The sequence below is a fragment of the Mustela nigripes genome, chromosome 8 (genome assembly GCF_022355385.1).
Source record: "Mustela nigripes isolate SB6536 chromosome 8, MUSNIG.SB6536, whole genome shotgun sequence".
Lineage (NCBI taxonomy): Eukaryota > Metazoa > Chordata > Mammalia > Carnivora > Mustelidae > Mustela > Mustela nigripes.
The window spans coordinates 33,351,517-33,372,076 of NC_081564.1; the positions used below are offsets into that span (position 1 = coordinate 33,351,517).

The 20,560-nt window shown below is 44.3% G+C and overlaps 1 protein-coding gene across 1 annotated transcript; it reads right to left on the reverse strand.

Annotated features, from left to right (window-relative positions):
* Window positions 1–1,120: 1,120 nt before the first annotated feature.
* On the reverse strand, window positions 1,121–20,222 carry TXNDC2 (thioredoxin domain containing 2). The gene is made up of 4 exons (XM_059408057.1): window positions 20,048–20,222; window positions 2,911–3,018; window positions 1,890–2,547; window positions 1,121–1,709 (listed from the first exon to the last, which is right to left on the reverse strand). The coding sequence occupies exons 1-4, from the start codon at window positions 20,220–20,222 to the stop codon at window positions 1,121–1,123; spliced, it is 1,530 nt and encodes a 509-aa protein (XP_059264040.1).
* Window positions 20,223–20,560: the final 338 nt, after the last annotated feature.

Consider the following 20,560-nt stretch of genomic DNA (forward strand, 5'->3'; position numbering starts at 1 on the left):
TAAGTCTTAGAGATTTGCTGTACAACAGAGTTGGCCTGTCATTGGCAACACAGTATTGTGTGTTTAAAATGTTAAGAGGTCAGATCTCCAGTGAAGTGCTCTTACCACTGCCACCACCACCACAATGACAAAAGAGAGGACATACAAGGAAACTCTGGAGATGAGGGGTATGGTTTATTACCTTGACTGTGGTAATGACGGGTGTATGCATATGTCCAAATTCATCAAACTGCATACATTAGACACATGCTGTTATACGTGCGTGTATCACATATACATTTTTTTTTTTTTTTAATGCAAAAGCTCTGGACCAAGCCACCATCTGTGACCCAGACCTAAGCCTTTGGGATCTGAGACATCTGGGAGCAGGTTTCAGAAACCCCATTACCAGAAGACAAAGTAGGAACTCTGTCACCAGGGAGCTGATGTCATAATGGCATTGAAGATCACCCTGACTTTGACCTGAATCATAAAGCTCTTGATCTGAGAAATCAGAAGCTGGGAGCTCTGTATCAGATTTTGTGGGCATGATTAGTAGAAAGAGGCCTGCACTTGAGATCTGGGAACACAGCCTTGATCTCGGCTCTGCCACCAAGGAATTCCATGCGGGCTTGGTGAGCCCATGGTATGTCCTGAGGCCTCCAGAGCATTCCCTGCACTTAGAGAAGGTTAGGTAGGTTATGAGAATCTTTCCAATTCTTTATTTCCCAAAACATCTTATCAGAAACCCCAAATAAGAAAAGAAGTCTCCACTCATCTATAAATCCTATGCTTTTACAGAACTGTCTAAACGTCCAACGTTGCCACTAACACCAAGTGAACTGAATTTTCAAGGGTGAGTTCCAAAAAAGATCATCATCAAAAAAATAGGAGACAAAAAAAAAAAAAATAGGAGACAGGTGCGCTCCCAAACTCCACCAAAGGAAATTCTAATATCACACTTTCTATCAAGGAGAACATGGTCACAAGACGCTTTAGTGCTTTACTGATTTTTGAGAAGGTGGAGTTAATACTTGGTCACTTATGAGCAGACACTTTATGTCTCATCTCTTTTGATAAATAAAAAAAAAAACCCATAGAATAACCAGGTGACTGTTAACAGTGCTTTCAGAGTCCACAATTACTTTAATTCTGCAATGATTGCTTCGAGTTTTTCCTTAATGGCACCACAAAATTCTCCCACCTTTTCTTCGTTTTTATAAAACTGGAAAGTTGGGATGCAAATGATCTCCAGGTCCCTCAGCAGCTCCTCACACTCATCAGCGTCCACTTCCAGGAACACCACATCCTCATACTTCAATGACAGGGACCGGAAAAGGGGCTTGATGGTCCTGCAAGGCCCACACCAGGTGGCCGAGAAGTCCACGGCTACCAGTCTCTCCCCAGCCTCCTTGAGTGCCAACTCAAATTCCTCCTTGCTCAGGATCGCTTTCACCAAGTCCACCTCCAGGAGTTCCATTGTCTGTGACAGCTCTAAGACATTACCTTCTGTGGGCTGGATGGCTTCTTGTGAGGACTTGGGAATGTCATCCTCCTTGGACAGGATGGTTTCTTTTGAGGACTGGACGAGGTCACCCTCCTTGGGGTGGATGGTGTTTTCTGAGGATTTGATGTCAACCTGTCTGGGCAGGATGCTTTCCTCTAAGGACATAAGGATGTCTCCCTCCTTGGGGTGGATGGTATCTTCTGATGACTTGGTGTCACTATCCCTAAGCAGGATGCTTTCATCTGAGGACTTGGAAGTGTGGCTGTGCTTGGACAGGATGGATTTTGCTAAGACCTTGGGGCTGATGACCTGCTTAGACTGGGAAGTTCTTGCTGACAACTTGGGGGCATTGGCCCCTTTGGGCAGAATGGATTTTGCTAAGAACTTGTGGCTACTGGCCTGCTTAGGCAGGATGGATTTTGCTGGGGAATTGGTGTCACCCTTCTTGGGTGAAATGTGTTGTTCTGAAGAAGTAGACATGCCATCCTCCTTTGGCAGGATGATTTTTTCTGAGGAATTGGGGAGGTCATCTTGCTTGGGTGGTATATTTTTTTCTGAAGAATGGAGGGTGTCAGCCTGCTTGGGTGGGATGATTTTTGCTGAAAAATTAGGGGAGTCAGAATTCTTGAGTGGGATGGTTTTTGCTGGGGAATTGAGGCTATCAGTCTGTTTGTATGGGGTGGTTTTAGTTGGGGAATTGAGTGTATTGCCCTGCTTGGGTGGGGTGATTTTTGCTAAGAAACTGGAAGTTTCAACATGTTTGGGTGATACGGGTTTTGTTGAGGAATTGAAGATGTCCGTCTGCTTGAGCGGGATAATTTTTTCTGGGGAGTTGGGGGTATCAGCCTGCTTGGGTGGCATTGTTGCTGCTGAAAAACTGGGGATGTCGGCCTGCTTGGGCTGTATGGTTTTTGCTGAGAAATTGGAGATGTTACTGCCCCGTTCAGGTGGGAATATGTCCTTGGGCTGTGGACCTTTGGGCTCCACTGCAGACAAGTATTGTATATTGTTGTCCTCTTGGGCCAAGGCCTCTTCCTGGATATGTGCTGGATCCAAGAATTCTGGGACCAACGGAGTCACATGGCTGGACAGACCCTGTATTAGTGGACTTTCTGAACAAAAAAATAAATAAATAAAAATACAGAAGAAACACACACACACACACACACACACACACACACACAAATTCTTATCACATACTCCAGGGAAGACTCACGTCATTCGCAGAGCTCATAAATGTAGTTTTATGAATGATGTATCAACTTGCATAATCACATTCAACAGAAGGCCAGCAGTATGTGATTACACATATCTTTATATAAAGCTGTTTTTCTTTAAACACTACAACTTTTCTCTGCTTCAATCCTGTTGCCTCCTCCCTAAGCATGTGGATGCCTAAGGTGACCCTCCTCCCTCCCACTCACCATTAGCATCACCTTGACTGGCTTCTTCTTGTTTCTCCGGACTCATTTCTGGTTCTTCCGGGGCTCCCGCTCTATCACTTTCCACTTCCAGCTCCTTGTCCATACCCACTCATACTTCACGCATGCCTCACAGTGAAGACGAGGTGGTACCCTTCAACTTCTTCCAACCTCGCCAGCCTACATCACACAACGAGGAACAACTTACAGGCGGATGGCGCTTACAACTGGTCTTCCCTAGTAGTTGAGAGTTTCATGACAGCCTTGGTTCTGGAGGCCGAGCTGGGTGTTGGCCTTGCCCGGTGCCTGCTGTGTGTTCACAGGCATTATTTCCTATAACACACCACTGAGGTAAGTACCATTATGATCCTCACTTTACAAATAAGAAAGCTGAGCCTTGAGCAAGTTATGTAACTTGCTCAAGCTCACAAAGCCAGTAGATGGGCGGGTTCTAAGCCTGCCCTCTGCATACTACACTGAACTCTTCTGTTTGCCAAAGGATGGTAACTCGAAACCAACTTTTCTACAGCCTCCCTCTAGGATTCTTCAGCCCCAGCTTTCTTTCTGACTCATCACTTTAATCATCATAGTGTCTCCTCCTAATCATGTTACTCTCCTCTACAAAGTCCTGCCTGCCTGTCAGGTGTCCTATTGAGCTATTTGGAAGGGAGTAGATGGTAACATGGAGAGATTCCCTAACTGAGAAGAAGTGAAAACATCACACCTTCCATCCAAATAGATGGGAATCTGAGAGAACAGGTACCTGTGTCCTGGACTCCCCTCAGCAAGAATGAAACCTCAGCATGGACCCAGGTTAGATGTGTTCAGAGGAAAGCTGACAGCAGAGGAGTATTTGCCTGGGTTCCATTTTGGAGGCCAGGAAGAGCTCATGTCTTTGTGGACTCCAAACCAACATGGCAGCTATGGGCCCCTGGCAGAGGGCATGACTGGGTTCTTTGGCCTGGGGCAGGCTCCTGGCCGCATAGCCTGCTATGTGCAAGCCAAAGATCTGGAAATCCTGCACAGCCTGGAGTGGGGCTGTGAGAGTCCTGGGAAGACCAGCTGACCTACAGAGACCTCAAGGAAGAAGAAAGAAGCCACCATGAAAGGGGATTTTGGACCAGAGGCAAGAACTGGAATCGCAAGCTCAACCAGTGGGTAAGATTATGGCGGCCCACCTCCTCGATGGGACCAGTGGTCTTCAGCAGTCCTCAGTCTAGGGACCAGGCCAGACTAGCCACTTGACATGGGAAACAAGAGGCAGATGGCTGGGCCACAACCAGGCCCCATGACCCTGTGCACCCAAATATTATGGAGAAAGTGGAGGAATCGGAAAGACTGAGCTGCTACCAGAATGAGAAAGTGTTCTTCAGGCTGAAATTTAACAAATAGGCAGATTAAATCCCACCCCTCAACATTCCCGCACAAATTCCCTAGACCTAGGGCTCATGGAGAAAGTAGATCCACTGTAGAACAATTTTTTTTTTAAAGATTTTATTTATTTGACAGACAAATCACAAGGAGGCAGAGAGGCAGACGGGGGGCGGGGGGAAGCAGGCTCCCGGCTGAGCAGAGAGCCCAATGCGGGGCTCGATCCCAGGACCCCGAGATCACGACCCGAGCTGAAGGCAGAGGCATCAACCCACTGAGCCACCCAGGCACCCCCACTGTAGAACAGTTTTAAAGCCACATTCTATTTGCACATCTTCATAAAAGTGAGGGGATCTATGACCCTGTTGTGCTTAAATCTGGGGGATCTAAGCTATGTTTTAGATTTGGCAGAATGGTTCCAGTCATTTCTACTCTTCATTCTGCAATTCAGATGCATTTCAAGCAACCTGAAATATCGATGCCTCTGAATAGTCTTCATTCAACTTGTCATAAAATTATTTTCTCTTGAAAATACCTTTTTTTCCCCTTTTAGCACAAGCCGGTCCCCAAATTGCTCACGAACCCTTATGTCAGTTGTGGTTCTGTAATGGAGACAATAAGTCAGCAATTTTTAGGCATAGAAGGATTCATCTAATTATAAAATAGCTGGAAAGCCCACCTTTGGGCTAGGTGTCCTGGAATAATTTTTAGAACAATGAGCAGCATCACAGAACTGGGCTGCCAGAAGGTTGCAGTCTGCATGATATCAGGAAGGCAGGGAATCAGAAAGTTGTTGACTCCAAGAACTTCCTGCTCTAGCTGCAGTCCAGGAGGGAGAAAGCCACTGCCCCAAACCCCCTCTTAGCTCAGAGCTAGAGCTGAACTCTGGCAGAGAGGGATGAATCTGCAAGGTGATGGCTTTCTTCTCATCCAGGTCCATCTACTGGTACAATCTATTTTGAACTCAAAACCCCTGGAGGGTAGGGGAAAGGTGCACAAAAAGTATGGCTTTCAGGTTTCCAGACTCTGCAATGCAGGGAAATACACAAGAAGTTGGAATAAATCCCGTGTGGAAATTCATTTCTACCCTGAGCTTACAAAGACAACATGGTGGTCTAGTCTTTTCACACATTATGCTGGTGTAAGTTTTTTGGTTTTATAATTACAAAAATAATACATGTTCATAATAGAAACATTAGGAACAGAAGTTGAGAGAAAATAAGGATTATTCCAAGTGCCCATCTTCAAGGATCACCACTATTAATATGGTGATGTATATCCTTTGCTTTTCTCATATTTACACACAGATATTTTCAAATGAGATAATTTTCCAGAAGGTACTTTTGCAATCCTTTTCACTGAGGAGTATATTCTGAATCTTCTCCACAGCAAAACCTATAGCAGGGGTTTGCAAACTTCTGCTGAAAAGGGACAGCTTTAGACATTGCAGATCTCATGGTCTTGGTCACAGCCACTCAACTCTGCATTTGTAGCTTGCTAACAGCTGTTGCAGATTGAACGATGTCCTCCCAAAATTCCCATGCTGCCGTCTTAACCCCTAATACCTCCAAATGTGACCTTTTCTGGAAATAGGGTCGTTGCAGATGTAATTAGTTAAGATGAGGTCATACTGGATTAGGATGGGCTCCTCATCAAATCTCACTAGCCTTCTTAGAGAAAGGGGGCATTTGGACACAGACAAGTATAGAGATAAGACACCACAAAGATGCAGAAGATGGACATCGACAAAGCAAGGAGAGAGGCCTGAAACAGATCTTTTCCTCATGGTGTTCAGAAAAAAACATCCTCTGTGGACACCTTGACTTTGGATTTTTAACATCCAGAACAGTGAGAAAATACATTTCTGTGGTTTAAGTCACCCAGTCAGTTGTATGACAGCTCTAGCAAGCTAATATGGCAGCCATACAAATGGGCATGGCTATGTCCTAATAAAACTTTATTTACAAAAACAGGCAGCTGGCCAATGGACACAGTTAGCCAATCCCGGACCTACATAATCATTTTAATGACTGATGAATGTTCCTTTAAATGGACAACCTACAATTTAGAGAGTTTCCTATCGATGGACATAAAGGCTATTTTTATTATTTGCTGTTATAACCAATATAAAAAAGAAACATTTATGGATAAATGTCTTCAATTTATTTTTTTATTTTTTTATTTCTTTTCAGTGTAACACTATTCATTGTTTTTGCACCACACCCAGTGCTCCATGCAATATGTGCCCTCCTTAATACCCACCACCTGGTTCCCCCAACCTCCCACCCCCCCACCCCTTCAAAACCCTCAGGTTGTTTTTCAGAGTCTTCAATTATTCTTAATTATTTTCTTAGAATAAAATTCTAGAAATTGAATCCCTAAATCAACTGGTAGACATTTTAAAGACTTCTGTTTCAATCTGTAACTATCAGCAAGGTATGAAAGTACAATTTGATGGACAAAGAAAGTTATGTCATTAGTATCTTAATTTGCATTTCCTTGAATTTGTGTACGTTTTTATCATTAACTTACATTTCTTCCTTTGCAAACTGTGGTATCACAGCCTCCAGCCTTACTTGATCATTCTTAATGGGGAGGTGGCTCCATACATGCCCATTCCCTTAACATTTTGCCAGTTATCACAGTCTTTCTCTGTGTGTCTTTTAAATTTTTTTGTGATTTTTTTGGAACAACATACAGGTGCTTCCATTTTTGTGTGGTTAAATCCATCAGTTTTGACTTTCATGATTTTCGCTTCTCGTGGTATATTTGTTTATAAAATACTGAGCGTCTGATTCTAAGACTGCCTCCTCCACAGTCCCAAATGATGATAATAATAAAACCCATAACAATAAAACCCAAAGTGCTAAAACTTTCCAGGATTTAATTACATGAGAATCCCAATAATTTGGAGAGAAGTCAGTCTGTAGGTCATTCCTTTGGCTAACTTATTGAAAAGTTAGCCATCTCAGACAGATGGTAAAAAAAATCATGTATAAACACTTAGAGCTATAATTTTTCTTCCTTCCTTTTTTTTTTTTTTTTGAGAAAGTAGTGAGGTACGGAGGGAGAAGGAGAGAATATTAAGCAGGCTCTGCACCCAGTGGAGCCAGATGCAGAGTTCAATCTCACGGCCTTGAGATCATGACCTGAGCTGAAATCAAGAGTCAGAGGCTTAACCGACTGAGCCACCCAGGTGTACCAGAGTTTTAATTTTTTTATACACTGCATGTATCAAACTGACCACCAACTTACTATGGAATAATAAAAAACATTTTCCCTATATTCAGACTCTTTTAGTTATTTATCATATCATTAATGGATAGGTGACAGAAAGTGAGGAAATTTAGTATGAATCAACACTAAAACACCATAAGATACAAAATAAGATGTTTTGTGCAATTTTGTAAGAACTGATAGAAATCATATTTTCAATATAAGATTTGCATGTAAAAGATTCTATTAATCACAAGTTCTCTATACAATCACAGTAAAAACTGGAGCATGAGAGGGTTCTCTGTGTCTTTTTTTTCCCCCCAAAGATCCTATTTATTTATTTATTTAAGACAGAGAGACAGACAGAGATAACGAGAGAGAGCGGGAACAGGAAGGAGAGGGAAAAGCAATTTCCCCACAGGAGAGGGAACCTGATGTGGGGCTCGATCCCAGGACCCTGGGATCATGACAGGGCCCAAAGGCGGATGCTCAACCGACTGAGCCATCCAGGATCCCCAGTTCTCTGCATCTTTACCTGTTATATACTTTCTGATTTTTATTCCAGGAGAGAAGACAGTCTTCTCACACAAGAATGCATTTTTATATAAATTTTAAATTTTATAATAGATTTATATCTTTAGAAAACTTGCCAAGGTTGTGCAGAGGGTTCTCACATACTCCACACCAAGTTTCCCTTATTAACCTCTTACATGACCTTTGTCACAACTAAGAACAAATACTGATATGTTATTGTTAACTAATAACATATCAGATTTCATTGGCTTTTCCCTCCTTTTCTATGCTCCGGGATCCCACAGTGCATTTGGTTGTCATGTCCCCCTGGGCTCCTCTGGGCTGTAACAGTTTCTCAGACTTTCTTTTTCTTCATGACCTTGGAAGGTTTGAGGAAGTACTGGTCATGTATTATGGACAATGTCCCTCAATTTGGGATTTTTCTAGAGTTCTTCTCAGACCAGGGTTATATGTTTTGGCTTGGCAAGGAAGACCACAGAGGTAAAGTACCATTTTAATCACTTTATTATTAATTAAGCATATCTAGGGATAATATTTCAAAGTGTTATCAGGGTGACTTATCACTGATGATGTTAACCTTGATTGCCTGGCTAAGGTAGTGATTGTCAGGTTCCTCTGCTATAAAATTACTCTCTCTCCACTTTCCTTAGTGTACTCTTTGGAAGAAAGTCACTGTGTAAAGCCCAAACTCAAGGCATGCCCCATATCCTTGAGGGAGGAGAATCTACATAAATTATTGAGAATTTTTCTGTTTGAGAGATTTGTCTCTCTCATCCTCCATTTATTTATTTGTTCAATCATTTATTTATACTAGTATGGACTCATGGACATTTATTTTATTTTTATTTATTTATTTTGTTGAGAGGCAGCGGGCAGGGGAGGGACAGAGGTAAGGAAGAGAGAGAATCTTAAGCAGGCTCAACACCCAGCGAGAGCCCACCGCAGGGCTCAACTTCACGACCCTAAAATACTGACCTGAACTGAAATCAGGAGTTGGAAGCTTAACCTACCGAGCCACCCAGGTGCCCTGGACACTTATTTTATACTTGGATCATAACTCAGTACTATGAAATTTATTTTTTGCTCAAATCGTTCCAGCTTTGGCCATTGAGAACTCTTTCAGATGGCTCCTGTGTCCTTTTATTGTACACATGCCTGTGGTTTGGTCTGTTGAGCACTTCCTTACTTTGGGGCACTACAAGATGCTCTGGCTCATTCTATAGATTCCCAGCCATATCCCTAGAATCACTGATTTATGTAATGAGCCCTGCTTCCTCTTATTGGAGAATGGTATTTAGAAAACAAAATCTGAGCCAAGTGTGCTCATTGATACTGGGTGCTATTACCTTTAGAGTTAGTGAGCATAACTAGGAACTATATACAGATAAAGCTAACCTGTACATACACACACATATGCAGTTATTTCTACGTCAGTATCTGTATTAAGCTAAATATGAGTTGACTTTGATTCAGTCCCACATGGTCCACTGTAGCATTTCCTCCAAGCTTGTCTGTTAACTTCTCTTCCAAAAGCTACTTGGTTCCTACTGGCTGTCATTCATTTACTTGTTCGTTCAGTTCCAGCACATAGGTAGAATGGTTTCAGATAATTAACCTGTCCCTCCACGATTAATAACTGCATCACCTTGAGCACATTCCTTACATACAGTTCTTTTTGTCTTTGGGCTTATTATTTCTAGTCATTTCTGAAGTTATTTAGGTCAAGTCTCTCTGTTCCCCCACCCCTTTAGTGAAATTATACCATACATTTGTAATAGGTAATAGGTATATTCTTTGTCACATTCTGCATTTCACTCTGGGATCCCCTGCCATCTGAGTCATTGTCTACCCCCCCCCCAAATTTGCATACATTAAGTTCGCTCTGTGCTGCGAAGTCCTATAGGTTTGACAAATGGGTAGTATTATTATTCATCCCTACAGTACCATACAGAATAGTTTCACAGCTCTAAAAAAAAGTCCTGTGCTTCACCTAGTCAACTCCCACCCTACTGCAAATTCCTGGCAGTCACTGACTTGTCTCTATAGTCTTGCCTTTTTCAGAATATCATATAAATGGGGTCCTATCATATATAGCTTTCTCAGATTGACTCCTTTCACTTAGCAATATACATGTAAGATCCCCCATGTTGATTTTTGTGTCAAAGGTTCCTTTTTATCACTGAATAGATAATAATACATTTTGACAAAACTGTGAGAAGCAGATCTAAGACTTTGAGTGCAGGTAGCTTATTTGGAAGGTGAACTCAGGAGACACTGGTGGGGCGGTGGGGAAGGAATTAAGCCAACTGTCACTGTGACCATTAAGGGTCACTCCCTCTGGGGACTCCCTCTGGGGACTGGAGGAGATCACAGACCATATCTCAAGCAATCCTTCCTTCCTTCCTTCTGAGTACTTTTTCCAGGGGCATTTAGTCAGCCCTTCTCCTTTCCATGTGCACCTGTTTCACCTGTCCCTGCAGCCACCTGAGAGAAAAGCAGGTGTTTGTAGGAAGTGGTCATTTGAGAATAGAGGTGGGTGTTGACAGGCTGTGCGTGGAGCCTGGTGTCAGCAGTGTCTCTTACAAGAGATGATAGGTTTGAGCAGAAGAAAGTTTTGTTTGTAGAGTCTTCAGCCCTAACCCAGGGTAGCCCTGGGCACCCCTCTGGGATGGAGTTAGGAGCACTGGTCTACACTGACTTCGTGACTGTTTTTGCAAGAAAGAACTGGTATTCTGGGGAAGTGAGACAGGAAGAAAGACCCCTTCCACTCTCCTGTACAGCTGGAAGGGGACCCTGCACAAAGCAGCTTAACTGAGGAATCAACAGGAAGGAGTAGGGAGACGGAGTTTTCCTCTACAGTGGGGTTCACGCTGTCTTTTCTGAGCATTTAGAGCTCCAGAGAGTGGGCACTCAGAAAGAATCAGCTAGATGGTCTTGCCATGGTACCTCTGGGGGCCATAATGGTAGAAGGCAGTCTTGGCAGACTCCCAAGGGTCTTAGGTGCCTAGGCTCAGATGGTCAGAGGGGGCTAGAACAAGACAAGGGAGGGGAAAAGTGGATAGGCATGTGAAAGGGGAAGGGCATATAGAAGTAGGAAGGAAGGAGCTAGAAGAAGGAGCTCCGTGGCCAGAGAAATGCTATTTGAACTCTTCTGGGGATCTGGGTGCATGCATGTGTGTGTGTGTGTGTGCCTGTGTGTGTGCCTGTGTGTGTGCCTGTGTGTGTGCATGTGTGTGTACCTACCATAGTGAAAATACCAATGAATGCCACTTCATAATATTTCATAATATACCGGCAGATACTAGTCAGTTCAACAACATTTGTTGAATATTTACACAGGATACAATGAGGTTACACATCGGGGATAAAAAGGTGAGCAGACCCTCTGGCTAACTCCTTAGGGCTTTTATCGTAAGGAGGAAAACACATGCCATAAAATGGGCTTTCCAGTCCAAGATGGAAGCAATACAATTTATTTAGATAGACAGACATATCTGTATACATGCATTTATATGTGTAAATGTACAAAATAAAGGGAAAACTTGGCTCACGGGCTATCTACAACACTCACTATACTAATTGCTTTGAGTGGGTGAAAGGAGAAGGGAAATAGGTCTGGAAAGATTAAAAGGGACTTGAGCTTTTCTTGTTATATTCAATTTCATTTTGCTTAATTAAATATGTGTGAGCGTGTCTATCACCAATGCTTATAAATAAAGTGTTAATATTTGCTAACTCTGGATGGTGGGCACACACTCATGGGTTTGCTGCATAAATCTTTGAGATTTTCTATATTTGTAAGACTTTACATAAAAGAGGTGGGACAGCGACTGGACGAGGGCCTCGGTGGGTGGTGACAATGGCATCCCTCGTGCAGGTGTCTCATGCTGCACTGACATGTCAGCTCCTGAAGAACAGACACCTCTGCAGGGATTTAACTGGAAGCTTCAACTACAGTTTTATGTGGTTCTAATAACGTACTTATTAACTGATAGAGAATACCGCTTTAAGAGAGAAGTGTTCGTCACAGAGTCACTCTTCATTAAGAGACAAACCATGAGAGACTGTGAACTCTGAGAAACAAACTGGGGGTTTTGGAGGGGAGATGGGTGAGGGGTTGGGTGAGCCCAGTGGTGGGTATTAAGGGGGGCACCTATTGCATGGAGCATGGGGTGTGGTGCACAAACAATGAATTTTGGAACACACAAAAATTCAATTAAATTTGAAAAATAAAATATGTCAAACAGTCCCCCAAAAAAGAATTTCTTTAAAGATTTTATTTATTTATTTGACAGAGAAAGGAAGAGAGAGAGCCCAAGTAGGGGGAATGGTAGGAAGAGGGAGAGAGAAAAGCAGACTCCCTTCTGAGTAGGGAGCCTGATGCAGGGCTGCTTCCCAGGACCCCGAGATCATGACCTGAGCCAAAAGCAGATGCTTAACTGACTGAACCACCCAAGTGCCCAAAGAATTATTTTGTAATCAGATCAACAGAGTGTGGTTGTGGGCTCACCACTAAAATATAAGAATGCTTATCTTCATAGAAGTCTTTTTTTTTTTCAGCACGGATTGCTCTGAGTGTAAAGTTATCTACATTTCATATTTCCATCCTATCTTTTTTTTTTTTTTTTTTTTTTTTTGGTCATTGATGTGACCGCCGTTTAAGTATTTTTTACGACGGAGATCAGAAATCAATCAGTTGGGCAAGTCATTACACAGAGCTAGACTCGGTTTCTCTTCGGTTTCATTAGGTTCACCTACCATATCCTACTGTCCTTTAGACAATTCCCCCAAATCTGAAAGATGTTATTGTGGACTCACGTAAAACAAATAGAGCCATAAATCCATTTGAACATCTATTAGAAAATTATTTTTTACCTAGCTTGTCAATGACATAATAAAAAACACTAACAAACTCCTAAAACATACTAAGTGCTTTGGGGGCGCCTGGCTGGCCCAGTATGAGCTGGCTCAGTGGAGTATGTGACGCTGGATCTCAGGTTGTGAGATCAACACCCACTTTGGGTGTAAAGATTACATAGAAAAATAAAATCTTAAAAAAAAAAAATTCTGGGACGCCTGGGTGGCTCAGTTGGTTAAGCAACTGCCTTCGGCTCAGGTCATGATCCCAGCGGCCTGGGATTGAGTCCCACATCAGGCTCCTTGCTTGGCGGGGAGCCTGCTTCTCCCTCTGCCTCTGCCTGCCACTCTGTCTGCCTGTGCTTGCTCTCACTTCTCTCTCTATGACAAATAAGTAAATAAATAAAACTTTAAAAAAAAAAATTCTAAGTGACTTGAAGGTCTGGCTAGACTGATAAATTGCTCACAATACCTTCTACTTTTCTAGATTACCCAAAAAGCCAAGAATGGACATTTTTAATGGGAAAAGGCTTTATTTTTTAAAAAAAATTCAATGTGAATGCTCTTCTTTTCCACCTCCAAATGACTGGTCACACAGAGGTTTTGTCACGAACAATCAGTATTTTATCTAAGTTGTGGATCTCATGCCCTTGTACCTGGTTCTCTGAGTTCAGTACGCTACTCATTCCTCATCAGCTCTAAGCACATTGATACTAATGTTTTGCTCACAGAAGAGTGGGTTAGTGACTTCACTCAGTCCCTTTGTCCTAATATTTAACCTCCAACATTTTTGTGGTTAGAAATACTTCTGGTATAATATTTAAAGCTCTCCTGTATGAATATTTACCAGAAAAGTGTTCAGAGATGTTTTGGTAAGATTCAGGTGAGTTGTCAATTTGATGGTGTTTTTAACAATCGGTTGCTAAAGAAATTTTAAAAATGCACATGACCCAGCTCCTCACTCAGAGTGCAGGAACTTTGCTCTCTGCCCTTGGTTCCTTGACTCTCCCAACACCCACCTGCTAGAGACAAGCAGGTTAGCAGACCCCAGAGCATAGCTGTAAAAATAACACCCCCAGCATAACAGAGCAAAGCAACCATTTCCATTGAACATGTCTTGGCACATGAATTGTGGCTTTGATGCTCAGGGTCACAGCGCTGACCTTCCTGGGAAGGACCGAAGCTCATTGTCACCATACGTGACTGTGGCATTCCAGGGGCACTCAGTGAATGGATGTATAAAAGCACGAATGGATTTCAGCATGTATAGTAAGAAACCACTGAAGAAGGTTTTACATGAAAACCATTAACTTAAAAAAAAGATTTTTGCTAAAATTCTTTAATAGCAACTGGCAGACCATCATCCTTGCCTTGGCCTCTGAATAAAGAAACAGGAGAGTGGTAAAAGGAACTATTCCTATAAGACTTTCCCAAACCATCCATACCACATACAAAATCAAAACCTGGAAAATAAATGTTTAAAGGAAAAAAGATTTAGAATGTCAGACCCCACACTTTATCCTGGCCACCCAGCCCTTCCTGTCAGCACCACACATTGAGTGAAATGATGTCATGTGGCATAAATCCATAAATCCTGCCTAATCCAAGTGTAAACTTCTTAAAGATAAGAGAGATTGCCTTGGCCTCTCCTGTCTTTGGCCTGGTGTGCAATGTACCAAACACTCAAGGAAAACTCGCCTGTGAGTTTTTCTCCTTTTCCCTTTTTTTTTTTTAATTTTTAAAAATCTTATTTAAATTCAATTAATCATCAAACAGTGTATCATGAGTTTCAGAGGCAGAGTTCAGAGATTGATCAGTTGCATATAATACAGAGGGATCATTATGCCATGTGTTTACCAAGAGCAAGCGCAGCTTGACTTTAACTTACAGGCTAACCTGGTACCCCAAACTCCAGAGAGAAGAAGGGCTGTTACTCGCTGGTGGGGGAGCTGGGAGAAAGCTCCTAGAAGCCAGGAGAGAGGAGCAGACGGGGATTCCCCCACCCCCCAGGAGAGCCACCCAGCAACCATGTAGTGAAGCAGAAGGGAGCCACCCCAGCCCCTGCGGGGGAGAAACTGAGGCCCAGCTCAAACCAGAGCACTATTTCAGCACAGCTCACACACTCGGGATTTTCACTGTATTTGCAGTAGGGACTTACAGAAAGTTCTGAGGGGATGCCGTAATCTGATCTGTACTTCAGCAAATTCTCAGTCAGCATCTTCAACAACAGACCTGTGGGCCAAAGACCTCAGTGATCAGCTAAGGAGCCATGTCAATAGTTAAGACAGAATATATCAAAAGCCCCCCCCCCCCCGGGGAAAGAGGGTTCAAAATGTTCGAGAAATTCCAGAAATAGAATTTCCATCGTTTGACAAACACCTAGGAGAAGCTGACACGGACTCTCACATTTGAAGTCTGAGCCCCCGAGGGACTGCAGCTTGGGCAGCGACAGGCAACCAGGCTGAGGACACTCCTGGCGGCCCGATGGGGGTAAGGGGGAGGGACCTGGGGCGGGGCACCCACCTGTGCCCCCAACCTGGCCGCTGGGAGTCAAGTTCCCGTCTCCGGAAAGAAGCCAGGCCAGACCACAGTTTGAAAGTCCAACACCTAGAAGCAGTAGTCAAAATCATCAGACTGGATGAGATCATAAAACGGGGGATGATCTGAGAGGTATCGGGAGCCTGTTTGCAGGACCTACCTGCAGTTAAGCAGCTAGGAGTCTAAAAGGATTGAGCAAAGGGAAATGAACAGGTGCGTGAAGGAAGTTACCAGAAGCACAGAGCCCAGGCAGGAGAAGGAGGGAACCGCAGGAGGGGGGGCAAGGGGACAAAGCCTCAAGTTCCTGAAGGGATGCAGGGAGAGAATGAGGAGATAGAGGCAAGTAGGGAGGTGGCCCCTCCGTATACCTATCCCTTTGAAGGTGCAGAAGGACGGATAGAGGCCCAATTCTAAATTCAGGTGAGTGAATGAATAGATGATCAAGATTCTCTTTTAAGGATTTCATCAGTGTGGAGGAGAGAGGGAGGAGTTTGAGGGGGGAGGAAATGGAGGGCCGCTGAGCACCTCTAGAAGAGGTTTATGGGTATGTGTCAGTTGACATCGGGTGGGAATCGGCACAGGAGGACTTTCAGACGGGAGAAAGAAAAATTGTGGGACATGCTTTAGAAGCCAGTTGGGATCCTTTTCCAAAGGACAAGGAAAGGAGAGTGAATTAGGTACCCATCGAGAGAAAATGCGAGGTGAGGGAATGCAGAGGAGGCTGGTCGCCCTCGGGTCACCCAGGCTTGGTGCTGGGTCCTCGGGCGCATGTTCTGCTGCAGCAAAATTGCGGGACCCTGATGCCAGAGTCATTTCAAAAAGCCCGTTAAGAACTTCGGTCAGGGCTGAGCAAATGGTGTCAACATCGAGGTCAGGGATACGGAGAAGATCCATCACGCTGCCAGAGCAGTGGGTCAAGGAGAGTCCCACGTGCACTCTGGGACCAGATAATAGTTCCTTGAAACCAGCACATCTCGCTAATGGAGTGATTCAGCCCTTCTGGCCTGAACTGCTTAACCCAGAGCTGCCCAGCCCCCCACTTCCTCCTGAGAGCCCGGCCTCCACAGGGATAGAAGTTCCTTGCCAGGAACCACAAGATTGAGAGTCAGCAAAGCGCCCCGTGTTCCTTCCACACAGAGGATAACAACAGTGCAGCAACCACCCCACCCCCGCCACTCCCCTGCACCAGATTCGTTTTATGGCTGAAATGAAATACAACTTGGAAGTATTTAGCTCATGGCATGTATTCAATGAAGGTAGAACTCCTTTCCTTCGTGCGTTGTATTTACAGTGCTTCTAATGAGAGCAGAGAAAGGAGAAGACAGAAGGAGATCAAAAGCTAAAAATCCCAGTTGTAAAAGAAGTAAGTCCAGAGTATAACGCGGTGACTATAGTTTATGTGCTGGATCATGAATTTGAAAGTCGCTAAGACGAGGCATCCTGGGGGGTGGTTCACCCGTTCAGAGTCTAGCTTTGGGCTCTGGTCATGATCTCAGCATGCTGGGATGGAGCTCCTTGCCCAGCGGGGAGTTGGCTTCCTCCAAGGAGAGGAACCAAAATAAGCAAGTTGCAACTAGGAGGTCACATCACAAATCGAGGGCAAAGGTCCAGCCAATGGCATAATTGTGGCCCCGAGGTTGTCCGGGCTAAGCGCCTCATACAACAATTTTGCTTAATGTTGACATCAAACCTGTGATGTGGGCACTATCCCCATTTGACAGGTGAAAACTGAGGCTCAGAGAAACCAGGTAACTTGTTCAGGATCTTATGATGGGTGAGGGGTGGACTGATTCCTACTGATGTGGTCACTGGGCCCCTCCCAGTCAGGCTGACCTGTCTACCCCTAAAGGAACATCTCCTTCTCATTCCTGCCATTCGTGGCTCTTTTGTCTTTTCCCTTATGTTTGTTTCATCCTTTGTAAGCTTGAAAATTGCATACATCTGCTGGGGCACAGAAGGCTCATTCAGCACTGGCTCATAGTGACCCTCAACACTGCTGCTTTTTTTTTTTTTTTTTTTAAGATTTTGTTTATTTGACAGAGAGGCAAGCAGAGGGAGAGAGAGAGAGAGAGAGAGGAGGAAGCAGGCTCCCTGCCTAGCAGAGAGCCCGATGCAGGACTCAATCCCAGGACCCTGAAATCATGATCTGAGCTGAAGGCAGAGGCTTAACTCACTGAGGCACCCAGGCAGCCCCAACAAATGCTTCTTGAATGGATGGATGGATCATTGACTTTACCAAGGCAGCTATGATGAGCTACTTATGCAGGAACAGAGTTTTCCGCCCCACCTCTCGAACACCACCTTCCACCTTGCTACATGGGTAAGAGCTGGACCAGAATGACCATATGTCCTGGTGTTCCGGAGACTATGCAACTTAATCCTCTTGTTCCAGCTTGATAGTAACCACATCCCCTTCACTCTCAAAGGCACCCCAGTGAGGACAATGAAGTCTGCGTGTATGCAAGGGATTTTGGAACTCAAAAAGGCAAGCCCTGACAAAGCTAGGATGAATTTATGGCCCGCCTCTCCCCACTCCTACCCACTGGACTATGGGAAGTTGAGAAGCTCTCATGCAGGCACGACCTGGGTAAGGTGGGCCCAGCACTAGCCTCCCACCAGCCTCTCAGAAAGAGGACTGAGAACTGTACCCCGCCCCAGGCTGTCATCAGGGAACCCCAACAATAGAGGAACACCTCCACTGACAGAGCACCCCCATTCCAGCCCGGGCTGCTGTCCTACCCATCTCTGAGGATCCCAGAAGAGCTCATGCTTCCATCCATAATCTTCCCAGGAGTTTTATATGAGGTATAGAAATAGACTTGAGGGGGCTGAGGCCCAAGACAAGGGAGACGGAGAGAGACCACTGGGCAGGCCAGGCAATGAGACCCAAGAACACTACAGCGGTCCTCCAGAAGCTTCGATGCCTTCTGGTCACCCCTTCAGCCACCCCCTGGGAGAAAAGGAAGGTTCAAACCTGAGAGTACACTAAAGCCCGCAGTGATGGAAGCCGCTGAGTTGATGAGGTCAGACCAGCTGGGAGACCACATCCAGCTTTCCACACTACACAGAAAGGGGGCTCAGGGTAGAAAGGAAGACATGGCAGAAAAAAGAAGAGAGTAAATTTTCATACCTCGGACCCTTATGGCCAATACCACTGATTTTGAATACTGTCATTTTTAATGATTACGGTATTCTATTTTGTGGTTCTATTATAATTTATTTATTTAATCTTGTATTTAATTAATTTATTTTATTTTTAGTTAACTTCCTATCATAGATCATTTGGATTATCCTAGGCTTTCATTATTATAAATGATACTGGGACAAACACCTTAGCATGTGCGTGTCACTAATTAATAAATCCACGCTAGCCAGCTCCCATGACATGATGTCACTTGAGCAGGGTATGGAGAGAGCCCCCCACCAGGGCAAGGAAATGGGACGTCCTGTCAAGAGCCGTGTGAGGGAGGCGGTCAAGTCTTCAGTTGCTGCAATCAATCGACATCCCCAATTCACCTTGTTAAAGACCTCACACCGGAGCCACCCTGCTAAACTGTTCCCAAATTCTGCCCCTGGAAACCGTAAGACACAGGTATTCATGGTTTTAAGACACTAAGTTCTGGTTGAATATGTATTCAGTAATAGGTAATGTGTATGTGTATTATATGTATGACATATCATATATACCCATATATATACACACACAAGCACACACAATAATTCCTACAAATAGAAAACCGGGATTCATGGGTCACAGGATGTAGTCTTTTCAAACGTCTCAGATACACGTTATCAAGCCACTTTCTAGAAAGATGGTGGATTTGCGCTCTGACCAGCATGTACAAGAGCGCCCATCTTCAGTATGCCAACCAATGCTTGGGATTCTCTGTCTGTTGTCTCCATAAACACTGGGATGGAGGAAAGGATGCTTCACGGGTGTACCAGAAGCCAGGGGAACCAGATGGGGCTGTGCTCTCGAAACTTCGGAGACATCGCTCCTGGACACGGATGCTCATGAAGTTAGCATCTTCTGACCGGCAAGCCTAGCTCTTGGGACAGTACTTGCCTGAGCAGGAAATGTTTAATGACTACTTAGAATAGTCACAGGCAGTCCTCACTGGTCAAACTGAATAAAGCTCTGGGCTTTTTGCTGTGTTTTTCCAGAGCCCATAAGTCAACCAGAGTTGTTTTGTAAAAACATGTGAGGTGCCTCAGTGCACAACTCCTCAGACCCTGGGTCCTAGAAAATAAACCCCCCAGCTGGGATGGAGCCGGACAGAGAGACAGAGGAGAGGTTGGAGCAGCTATATAGAATGCTACTGACAAGGAAGGCTGGGCTGGCTAAATCCAGCAATCCATTGGGCTGTTCTAAAACATTTCCCCATCTCGCCGTAAATAGGTTACCACTTCCCAGGAGATGCAAAAGAAAGGCTTGTGTTCTCACAAAATTGGAATACCGGGTCTCTTGGAGAGGATGTTTTTCATTTTGTTTCTTGTTTGATTATGTACTGCAAGTGGCTTCTCAGCACGGGCATGACTAGAATGCTGAGAACACGAGGCCCTGCCTTCCTCCCTCTACACACTCTTCCAGGTCCATCTACGCATCAAGTATGCACAGAAGTACCAGACGCACAGGTGTGTGAGAGAAAGTCTGCGCGTGTCAGTGGGCAGGCGGGAGTAGCAGAGATGACGAAAGGGTGCGCCAAGTCAGCCTGGTAAAATTTACTGAGAGCATGAAGCTGGCAACTACACTTCTGAATTCTTTCTAGCACATTTACGATGTCAGCTTCATCCTTCATCGCTTGTTTCCGTTGTCTCCTCTCTTTGAAATAACTTAATATGGCAAAATGCACTGACTAATAAAGCATATACCTTGAAATTATCAAATGCTCTCATTTTGTCATGTTGGCTTCAGATTTTTAAATCATGAAATAAATACCAATCACTGCCGGTTAAATGCCCATTGTTCCCCTCCCTGATCCTGTCTACTTGCTGCTGCCTCGGCCTCCCCAGAGGTGAGCGCTATCATGGAAGTTGATGTTTTGCCTTCTAATTCCACCTTTTACACACTCACGTTCAACAACATACATGATTGTTTTTGTGTAAATGTGTGTGCTTCTGTACTTCTTCAACTTGT